General features: G+C 45.1%; 1 protein-coding gene across 1 annotated transcript in view; it reads left to right on the top strand.

The window, feature by feature from the left end:
• Positions 1–7726, top strand: part of SFMBT2 (Scm-like with four mbt domains 2) — a 100921-nt gene extending 93195 nt beyond the window's left edge. Inside the window, exons 16-20 of the mRNA XM_010581012.1 lie at positions 1270–1445; positions 3003–3175; positions 4971–5219; positions 5370–5498; positions 7586–7726. Of these exons, the coding sequence (XP_010579314.1) occupies positions 1270–1445; positions 3003–3175; positions 4971–5219; positions 5370–5498; positions 7586–7726 (868 nt within the window). The remainder of the gene's footprint in view (positions 1–1269; positions 1446–3002; positions 3176–4970; positions 5220–5369; positions 5499–7585) is intronic.
• Positions 7727–11588: the final 3862 nt, after the last annotated feature.

The following is an 11588-nucleotide window of genomic DNA, read 5'->3' on the forward strand; positions in this document are numbered from 1 at the left end:
TTTGTCTCATTTTTCCTGATGACTGTATCTTTGTATTTCGTTGCCTCCCATCCAGTAATCTTTCTTTCACTGTCTCTCCCTCTTTCTCTTTTGTGTGTGTTACTTTTCTCTCCTCTAAGCACATTTATAATGCCTTAGCACCAGGCACTCGCGTGATTGTCTCTTGTGTTGCATTCCTCAGGACGTGCAAGAGATGTTTTAAAAACCTTATCTCACCATTTACAATAGCTTGGTGCTGCTGTTTAATAAATTATGGGGATAATTGGTTTTTCAGAGTTCGCATCTACAATGTATTACAGCAGGGATGTAACTATATCTTTCTTAGCCATTTATCGCTCAGAAACACTTCATATAAAACACTGAAATAAATGTTTTAGTAGCACATGGATAACAAATTTAAGACAAACCTTTCATTGCATCTGCTCTAAGCATTCCCTGTAGGAATCACTGTTTTTAGGGCCTGTTCTCGCAGCCCTGTTAAATGACTCAAGACACTCCTGATGAGTTCCTCGGGTCTTGTACTGCCCAAATCTCATAGTGGTGAAGTCATCTGGTCCCTGTATGGCAGACAGTCCAGTTTCACCCAGATGCAACCGCTGTTGGCACAACGAAACTGTGGGCTTCTTGTGAGCTGGAACATGAGTGGGCATGGTGGTGTTGGGTTGACGGTTGGACTCGATGATCTTAACGGTCTTTTCCAACCAAAACAATTCTATGATTCTATGATTGATTGTATGATGTTGGAGCTGCGTCAAGAAAGATGGCAATGGAGAAGACCAAAGGTGTATTGGGGGCTTACAGAGACAGTCTCCAGTGCACCCCACATACAGGGTGGTGACCAGAAAGCTCTGCAAGGCATACAAGCTTCTCATTGCAGATCAATATATGAGGAGAGACTACATCCTTCTTCCCAAAACTGCATCAGCTCGTAGTATGGGCATGCTGTCCTGTGTAATATCCTCACCAAGCCTCCTGTGATTTTTTTCCGTCTCTTGCCTTATCTGCAGGTATATCCAGTCTGCGCATGCATTCCTCCCCAAGTCATGTCCACACCTCTGATTCCAGGGTCATTTCACCCTGCCTTTCCTTCCTCAAGTCCATCTGAAGTGGAGCCACTAAAACAAGTAGACCTATTCTGCGTGCATTCTCAAGAGAGACGCTCTCCCAAAAGTCATTAGGGAAGGTATCTCCCTAACAGAGGAGGGTCTGGTCTGTAGCATCAGAGGACATTGCCTGATTGGTGACATGGGGTCTTGTACATTTTTCTAGATACAGAGGGAAGACATACAGGGCGACCGTTAAGATTGTGCGGACATCGGATCAGGTAGCAGATTTCTGCAGAAGAGTCTGTGCAAAGTTGGAATGCTGCCCCAACTTGTTCAGTCCTGTTCTGGTGGCCGAAGTCTGCCCAGAGAACTGCTCCATTCATACTAAAACCAAGTACAGTGAGTATTGGCCAAAATGCTTCTTGTTGCTAGCTGGGAATCAGAGCGGTGGGAGACTGTGCATGAGCTAGTGATGAAGAAGAGGAGTTGTGTAACATGTTAATATTGAGTAGGATTCGTCTCATCTAAGAGCATTTATGTAATCATGACCAGGCCACCACAGGCTCCCTTACTATTCTATACAGAGAAATGGGCATCTCCAGAAAACTGTCCATCTCACTCCATCCTAATATATCTGTTTGAAAGTCATTACTTTTTAGAAGTCTTGAGTTTTCTTCATACATGAAGTTAATATAAGGAACACATAAAAGGAACCTGCAGTGGCCAGCTGAGATTTAAACTGCTACATCTGAGACAGCGTCGTTAGTTGAGATGAATCCTGTCCTACTCAGTGAAGAGTTTCTGGCATACGTACCAGCACAGGCTGGTATCACAGTGCCGAGGTGCTGGAAGGAGTTTGGTAGCACTGACTCTCTCTGCTCAGGGTATTTAATATTTAAACATGCTCCTACCTACTCAGGAAGACTGAAGGTAGGCATGTGTTCGACGCTTTTTGTTGTCAATGTTACTGATTTTATTGGCTCTTAGGTTAGGAAAGTGGAAGTGAGTGCTGTCCTTCCACAAAGGTTATAAGAAACCCATATGATTGATTTAAACTAATTAGCTTCTGTTTGGTGCCACAGTAGAAGGAGAAATGGGCTCAGGGAGAGATTCCCATTGCTAAATATGGGTTTCTGTACAATTCTACACCTGAGCTAGACTCCTAGCTCCTGTTGGAGAGCTGTGGGAGTACAGGTAGGGAAGCTCCAGCTGAGATTTTCTCATCTTCGAGTTGATGGTTGTATGTGGCTAGATGAATCGTTCCTCAAAACTCCATCAATTTGATGAAAAGCTCAATTCAGTTATGAACTTTGACATAGGTGCCAAGTGACATTTTAATTGTCCCAGGATACCCTACGTGGTGAAGGGCAGAGTATCTGTCAGCCCCAGAGGTTGCTGTAGAGCATGTCAAAAGGCATCTCACACAAGTCCCTCACGTAAGGTCAGAGGACTCTCACATCCTTAATTTCAACTTGGGCCACGAAATAGTCAAAGGTAATAAAAGCCCGTTCCTTCGTGCATTGAACAAACACACATAATTCAGGATAGCTGGTCCTCTTCACTCTCTGCTGAAAACATTAGCGACTGAAAGAGTATCTAAGACTGTTAACTCATGCAGAAGGGCATGGGATCAAATCTAGAACATGCTAGCCTCTCTCCCTCCAAATCACTGCTCGGCTTAGTGGAAGCTTTTCCTAAGTACATATTGTAGGGTTAAATTCTGAACTCCTCACTCATCAGCAATAAATGTGTATACATAAGAGCTGTAACACTCTGCGCTAGTCCAAGATGACATCTTGTATTTACACTGGACATTTTTTCCAAATCAATGTGTTTTAAAGTTTCTTGTAAAAGTGCACCTAGAGTGCAGTATTGAATCAGTAGCAAGGAGCAAGCCAAAGTTTCCTTCTCTTGGTGGTTAAAGTTTTTAATGGGTATTTTGCTTCATTCCTCCAGCTTATTATTATGGGAAGAGGAAAAAAATCATTAAGCCACCAATTGGGGAAAATAACAACATGAAAAGTGGACATGTCAAGCCAGCCAGACGTAGAAAGAGGCGGAAATCCATCTTTGTGCAGAAGAAAAGGAGGTCATCAGCTGTTGATTTGAATGCTGCAGGCTCTGCAGAGGTGCGTGTTGTGGTGGGATAAATCAGCAAAAGCCCCTTGGTGCTTTTTTGTCCCCCCATCTGCTTCTTCCTTTTGAGGGACGTCTCGGCAAACCTCAACACTTAGGTTTTCCTTTTTGAATCCCTCCTTGCTGCTCTGTTCTTCTAAGGTCAGACTGGTTTTCTTGGGACACTTTGGGGACTTCTACCCTTGTCCATACTAGAGTTAACAAACAGAGTTTTTGCTCCCATCTTCATAATGCTTACTAGCTAACATGCTGTCTAATATTGTATCTTTGTTTTCTTTTGCTTCCTTACAAGCCTTTAGGCAGGTAGACGAGCCTGTTAGATGCTTTGCACAGCATCTAGCAGAGTGAAGGAGGTCTGTGATCCATGTCTAAGATCTCCATGTACTATAAATAATAATAACAACTCATGGGCCATTGTGGTTTCAAGGGCTTTTATTTTTTCATTAACCATTTGTAATATTTTGGGTTCACAACATCAAGCAATAGAAGTTCTAGAGGCTTTAGAATACAAGCAAATGGTTTGTGTCCCAAATATATGGTATTTGAGGCCTCAGTCTTTCCAAATGCTGTGTAATACGACAGGATCCCAGCTTCAGCAATGATTTGTGTCCAGATACAACCTGGAGCAGAATTAGTTCTGTGTGGACCGTTCCCAGGTGGTTTTCCCCTGATATAATGACAAAGTTCATATCTGATTTCCTTTCCTCAGCTGAGTGCCAGTGATTGCTGCTTTGTGCAATGTGAAATAAAACTGATTTACTTAAATTCCCTGTACTTCAGCTGGAGGGGGATATTTTAGTCAGCTTTCAGTTGATTGCTTGCATCTTCATGACTTGGTCCTCATTTAGGTGTAGTTCTGCTTCATTTCCTTAAATTATACCTGCTTCAAAGGAATTTAAACTCATGTTAAGCCTAAATCAACCATTAGCCAATTTTTCAGCCTTTCAGCCAATATAACTAACTTTGTCTAAAATTGCTCTTTCACTTAAGACCTAAGCATATGGCTTGGATGCATGCTCATGCTTTGATCAGAGCTCAGCTGTCAAAGCCATTTGGGCCACTTACGTATATATAAAGTTCAAAATACACAGTTCCCACCAATTGATGTGTTCTTGCAAGCTCTGTGTGACAGAAATAACAAGAATCTGGTATAATATCCTTTAAATGGAAATTTGTGCTTCACCTTCAGCAGTTAGGTGTTGGGCTGAAAGCAGGGAAATCTTGGTGAAATCCTCTGTCCTGGGTTTTACAGAAATGCCAGCTGAGAAATCAAGTTCAAGTATGCACTTGTAGATTTAGATATTTTTAAAAGGCACCAGAATTTCCTTCCTTTCAATACCGGTGACACCTGTGGTAATTTGAAGCAAGGCGAAGGTTTAAACTCAAGCCTATTTGTGATTTTATGTTATCTCGAGCAACCTGAGTTTCGTTTTGTCCTTTTAGTATTTTCCATTTCCCCTTCTCACGCACATCTCCAGTGCCACGAGGTTTGAGATGCAAGGCCAGCAGAGGAACATTTCATGCCAGATGAGTTATTGCCGTTGACCTTTTGTTAGAAACAGAAAAAGGATTTGTCCACCATGTATTTTTTTCTTCTATATTGTGTAACAAATCTGAATTGAGGGCTAATCTACTTAGCACTGCAATGAAAATGAGATAATTGGGTTAAAATAAATGTTACCCTGGACCAGCGTGGGCACGGGTGCGCAGTTTGACCCAGTGCCTTTCGATTTTCTGCCGTATTAATCTCCGAGCCTGGATGCTGTTTCTCTGACGGTTCTCGTGCAGGAGAGCGAAGATGACGAGCCGGACGCGATGGAGGACGAGACGGGAAGCGAGGAAACCAGCTCAGAGCTCCGGGATGACCAGACGGATACCTCTTCTGCCGAGGTCCCCTCCGCCAGGCCCCGGCGAGCGGTCACCTTGCGGAGCAGCGCCGAGTCGGACAGACCTCCTCCCACGGAGAGAGCCCGACGGAGCCGGAGACCGCAGCCCCACTCCTACGGCGAGGCGGAGAAGTGCGCGCAAGTCAAGGAGGTATGTCCCGCGATCGCTCCCAATTAACGGCGGTATTCTTCCTAAATGACCCTTCCGTGCCAAGCCTTCCTCATCTGAGGAGGGCATCCCTGCCCTGGTTCTCCACACAAGGTGTTTTTCTTTATGACAGCTTTTGGGGTTTTTTTGTAGGAAATTAAGCAAGAAGAGGAAGAGAAGCTCATCCTGGACAGTAATCCGTTGGAGTGGACCGTGACTGATGTCGTGAGGTTTATTAAACTGACCGACTGTGCACCCCTTGCCAAAATATTTCAGGAGCAGGTAGAGGTCTTCATGTAACTCTTCTCTTTGTGTCCGTGGTGCTTATTCACATCACGAAAAAAAAGAGCGGCACATACCACCTTGCTAGCTGGGCCTGGGGCTTTGACAGACAGATTATGATCAGACTTTAGATCCCCTCAGACCAGGCTGTAGCACAAATTTTGGCAAGGCATGGAAGCCCTTGGAAACTTGAATCAGAGCCTTGCCAGATCCTCAGAGAGACCAGAAACACCCCAGCTGGAGTGCTTGTGAAAAGCAGGAGGTTTAGACCTTTCTTGTTCATGCCAAGGTCCACACTGCCATCCTGGGGTCACACAGGCACCTCAGTGTACCAACAGAGAGTGGTTATTTGGTACCTAGCAAGCTGTCTCTCCTGGCCACATGGGTTCCACTGTATTTTAAAATATTGGCCTGGGAAGCAGAAAACTGCTGCTTGAACCCAAACCCGGCTGCCTGAATTTTGTCACTAACACCTAGATGCTTTGAGTATGTAGACACCTACGTCCTATCTGCATCCCTCTGAAGATCTGGCAGTCAGGCCCTTGGATGACCTAATTTTAGGAGGTGCCAAGCATCTCCCCATTAAGCAGGTAGGTTTGCGGGAGCAGAAGCCAATGCTCTTCATCTCAAGTCAGTGTGAATGTGTAAAATTTATATAGAAACAGCCATTCCTTGGCTAATGAGTAACAGCCACCACTGAAAGTAAAGGGCAGCGCTAAGAAATCATAGTTAGAAAGAAGCAAGTGTGGTTAATTAGGCCGTAGCCAATGGCAGTCAGTGGTATGGCCAACTGCACATTGAACTATCTCTGATTCTTCACCATGAGTAACTCTGTACCCAAGTGCAGCTGCTTTGACTGGGAGAAGTTGAAGTGCGAGTCTAGAGTAAGGCAGAAACGCTCCATAGCAAGATGCCGTAGTCGCTGCGTCGCGGCATGCTCCGACCGTTTGTTAATCAGCCTGGAACAGCGCCAGGGCTTGAAAGCCAACCCGGTCTCTCCTTTGCCAAAGAGTTTTATGGGGACTTTAATCAAACACAGATGACTGGAGCTTTGCCTTGTGATTTGCAAGGAAGCTCTGGTGCAATGGGCCATGCCATCAAGCTTCAGTGGAGGAAGAACCTGGGCCATGGACAGTCCTGATCAAAGCAGTGCTTTAGGTGTCCAAATCCTCCTTGTGTTTAATGCTACCTAATCAGGGCTGTCCTGGGGAGGTTATGTTGCCTGTGAGTTACAGTGCTTTTTTCTGCACTTAGATTCTGATCCTCCCTAAGGGGTAAAAAGCAGTTTTGTAGCCTGCTCGTCTGCTTCTCAGTCCATTAAAGAATAAAGAGGACTTGAGCTCTTAATTAAGAAGAGGATCATAAAGCCAACGGAAATCCTTAATAAAATGGCTTTTGTCTGGGGTGCTAGTTCATTGAGTTTGCTGCATAGATATGCCCGAGGGAAGGACGTGACCTCCAGAGGTCCCTTCCAGCCCGCATCATTCTGTGGTTCTGGGACATTAGAGATTGCAAGGACTCCAGGTGGTCCAGACCCCTCTGTCTTGGTTCTGCAGCAGCTGAAGTGGAACAAGGCAGGTCCTGGGTGGACCAGGGGACATGGCGTGGAGCAAGGCAGACATAAACCTGTGCTGAGCACATTATGGGCCAAAAGAGGTAGGGGAAGGTCTGACTTGGCAGTGGGACCAGCAGCAGTTCCTCCCTTCAGCTCCCTCCTGTGTCTCCTGATGTGCTCTCTGCAGCCTCCTTGTTTGAGTTCCTCAGTCATAAAATGGGATTAATCAGATCTCCATGGACTCTGCAGAGTTTCTGTAGGAGCTGATCCTGCATTGCAGCAGCTGGGAAGCTTTTCCCAAACTGGCGGCAAAGCGAGAGCCTATGAAGACACACTAGACAACTTCTGAAAAAGCATGAGGTATCGCAGAGAAAGGAGATGGGCAGCATCAAAGTGAGAGAAAAGGGCAGAGGACAAAACCGCAATTAATTTTGGGGGCAAACTTCCCTACTTGCTTCTCCAGACCTGGTTATGCTTTCTGCCCTCCGGAGTCCACAAAAAAAAACATTTTCCCTGTCTTTTTCTTCCCCAGGACATCGATGGCCAAGCCCTTCTGTTGCTGACACTGCCCACGGTGCAAGAATGCATGGAGCTGAAGCTTGGTCCAGCCATCAAACTGTGTCACCAGATCGAGCGAGTAAAAGTTGCTTTCTATGCACAATACGCCAACTGACTGCACTTATCCATTTCTTTCTGTTCTCCTTCTTGTTCCCTCTCTTTTTTAACATTTCAACTTGTTCAAGGGTTTTTTTTCCCCTATCCCTTTTCTTTTCCAAGAACATGTGGAATTGGAAGCACTGGGAATTAATCTGTAGGCAAGGAAAAAAAAAAAAAAACCACAACAGAAAACTAGCAACAAATTGAACTATTTTTTCTGTACTTGTAAAGCACACCGAAAGACTGCTGGCATCTCTCCTCGTGAGCCTCGCCAACCCGTTACGCAGTGGTGCAAGGCCAGCACGGATCAGATGGTTTGTCATTTGTTAAAACAAAGCTACCGATGGCAGATGCATTCCCAACGGGAAGGGTCGGACATTTCCAGATGATGATGGTTTGTCTAGGCCAATTTCTGGACATGAACATTTCTTTTAGCCAACTCTGACACACTTCTTTCATATTGAAATGTAAGTGATCATTTGTAGCATTGTAGCTGGGGTTTACTGCAAATTTGATCTTAGTGATCAAAGGGCTTTTTTTCTCCCGCCTCTCCAGTCTTAGAAAAAGTGTTATACCAGTCATACGCTATTTATTATTCCTGAGTGATTTATGAAAAAGGACTCAACCTATGGTCTCTGTATGGTATCAGACAAAGCTGCAGTGAACTGACAGGGGTGCAACAAGACCTAGTGTGCAGAAATGTGTCCTGAGCTGTGCTGGCTGTGCACAATAAGCTGAATGTCTCTGTGATGGGATTCTGTACAGTACTGCATTCTTGTACAGGAACATGCACAAAAGCTTTCATAGTCAAGCCCGTGCTCTTAAATCCAAGTCACTTTAAAGACCTGACTTTGAGCCCCACAGGGTGAAAGGAAAAAAAGCTGTTCAGATTTGATGATGAGACTGTTGAGTGAATGCTGGTTTCATTTGCACCTTCATGAATCTGGTTGCTAGGTGGGAATAAAAAGCATCAATCTTTTCAGGCTGCGTACGCCGCAGTGCTTTAGACCAGCTGAGGATCCAGCCCAATGCAGTCTATATAAAGCCCCCAGATTGTCCCAGTGCCACCCTGACTAGTGAAACTGGGGGCTTGCTTCATGCCAAGCAGGGTAAGCACCAGAGAGGGTGAAGAATTGGGTCAGACACCTTGGGTTTGCCTCAGCTGTGTTTACAGGAGAAGTATTTCCCATTTACTTTGCAGGGATATATGACCCCATCAGTCCCACGTGTTGAGCCTGAAATTGCTGTAACTCAGCAGAGGTTGGCGGCATCACTGTGGTGTAAAATTCTCTCAAAAGCAAGAACCAAACTGCGTCCAAGTCTGAATGTTGCTCTAACTTTAAGGTGCAAGTGAATCCCTCCTTCAAAAAGTGAATTGGATGGTTTGTGCTGAGTTTTAGCCTGATTTCATAGGAAACCACTGACTTCGGCAGACCTTTGTTCTCTAACCACAAACAGACCCCTGTTCCCTGGCCTCAGGGAACTCAGCTTGGAAATTGTACACAGCTCTGTTAAAATGCTGTGATGCCAAAGCCCGCTCAGTGAAGACCCCTTCAAAAAGAAATGTTATTTCTAGCCCTAAACCTGAAGCCAGTGCTTATGGCCAGATAATGCCCACCTCAAGCACATACCCTATGGTGACAGCGAACTTCGATCAGATAATCCTGCTGACCACCGTGTGCTCAGAAGAACCTACTGACTAACACCAGGCTATAGCTGCTGCTTTCTGCGTCACCAGTTTCCTCCTTAAATTCTTTGGATTAAAGGGGGAAAGCCTCAGAAATAATATTCTGGACTACATCGGAATCTGCCCTAGAGCATGCGTTAGGCAAGAAGTATTGACTCCATTTGCCATGCATCACTGGGGAATCTCTAGACTGTCTTTCAGTGAGTTTCCTGATTTGCCACTGAGGAATGTGATGGGTGCAACCGCTGCAGGCTGGGCCAGATCCTGCCAACTCCCAAGACTTCAAAAATTTTCTTACATGGGAGATCAGCAGGACTGGATCTGTTCTCAGCTGTTGTCTTGTACTGAAGATCTTGTTGTTCAAGTTTTAATCAACTGAAGGGAAAAGTAGTCACCTCTTCATCAAATGGTTTTCATTTGTTTCTCAGAAATCTAGGAATAGGGTTCTGTAGCGGTGCAGACATTGAAAAACTGGGTTTTAGACTGGATTTCTACTGACAGTAGCAGTGGACTGTGTCCATGCAACTGGTTTGATAACTACTTTGGATCCCTCTTAGGGTCCCCTAAAAACGTTGCTCCATGTTTCGTTTCTGAAGACTAAAGGATTGTGCCCAGCAAAATGAGAGCACAGCTGAGAAAAACAGGGAGGGTGCTTCTCCCAGCTCCTACTTGCTTCAGCCCAGTCCCTCCAATGGCTGGTATAACATCTGTCAGCAGGAGATAGCTCCCAAAAGACTGCTGTCAGGAGACCTGGCGTACGAGGACATTGCAAGGAAGGGAAGCAGAATGGCTGTTTGCTAAACAGCATCCCAGCACTGATCCTTTACTTACCACATCCACCTTCTTTCGAGCATCCTTCGCTGCTCTGGTGTTCTTGGAGTTTCTGGCCACCGGGATGTGTCATAGACATTTAACGCTTCCTGGGACACGTTGCGAAAACGTCATTGTTTTTTTCCATCAGCCTTGTAACTGTAGATATTCCTATGGCAGCTAACTACTTGTGGAGGCATGGTCGGGGAGCAGACAGCCGCAGACTCTGAGAGCAGCCAGCTCTGATGTTGGCCAAGCAAGGGATGAGTGGAGCATTGAGCCCAGCATGTGGGAGTCTTTACTGATTGTTCAGGGAAGTTAAATCGTATTTAAAACTCACCTATTAAACAGAAAAAAAGAGTTTTAATTTTATCCTGCGCCGGCTCTTTTATTTCCTCAGGTTTCATTCTCCTCACCATTTGTCTTTCAATTTATTGTTCTTCAGTGTTGTGTCATTTATCACGCTCTGTCCTTTCGGAGAAGATTATAACCTGAAATCTTTATTCTAAAATTACTTTGGGTGGTAAATGCTTTATTATTTCTTTTAGCCTGCAGGTTGGGAAGAAATAGGGGATTGGGCTACTGTTGTCTGTTGCACTGATTGCCTTCCAGAAAAGCTGGAGCTGAACTTCTTAGACAATTTCTTAGGCAAGTGGAAATGGACAGTGCATAGTTTAAGTGGATGGGATTCTTGGATTGTCACTTACAGCTTGAGCAGAGATCAGAAGGAACTATTTACTCTTGCCTGGACTTCATTTCAATTCTGGAACATTAGCAAGGCTTTGGAGTAATGTACTTCAAAGGAGATGTTGGAAACCCAATCTTGCTAGCCTAAAATATCACTTTACTTTGCAATATAGAAGTATAAGCCACTGGAAGGTTTTTTTTTTTTGGCCAGCCCCAGTTTTGAGTTAAATTCAGAGCTGGTGCAATTTCACAGATACACCGATGACACTGGTGAGGCCACATCTTCTCCCTCTGCCTCCCTGGTTCTGAATTTGGCATCAAAGTCTGAAGTTTACTGTGTTATCAGCTACAAAAGGCCACCACTATAAAGTGCTGAACTCATAATTATCCAAGACCATTACCAAGGGCTGAGGAGCAACCCTGCTGTTGCTTTTGGGCTGTTGGATACTGAACTTCAGCACATTCACACAGACTGCTTTGCTCCCACAAGAAGGGTGTGCAGGCACAGGTTATTGGCCTGTCTTCAGGCGTAGGACCAAGGATGAGCATTTCTGGAGCAAAAGTTGGGGGTTGCAGAGTGTGTGGTACCTGCCCATCTTGATCTGCTCTGGCTTCTTTTGAGCCTGCACTCAGTCAGGTTGAACAAATCCATGGGCAGGTCCCTGCTCCCTTCCCAACCCCCTCAGCACTTAAC

The sequence above is a fragment of the Haliaeetus leucocephalus genome, unplaced genomic scaffold (genome assembly GCF_000737465.1).
Source record: "Haliaeetus leucocephalus isolate CR32 unplaced genomic scaffold, Haliaeetus_leucocephalus-4.0 Scaffold751, whole genome shotgun sequence".
NCBI lineage: Eukaryota > Metazoa > Chordata > Aves > Accipitriformes > Accipitridae > Haliaeetus > Haliaeetus leucocephalus.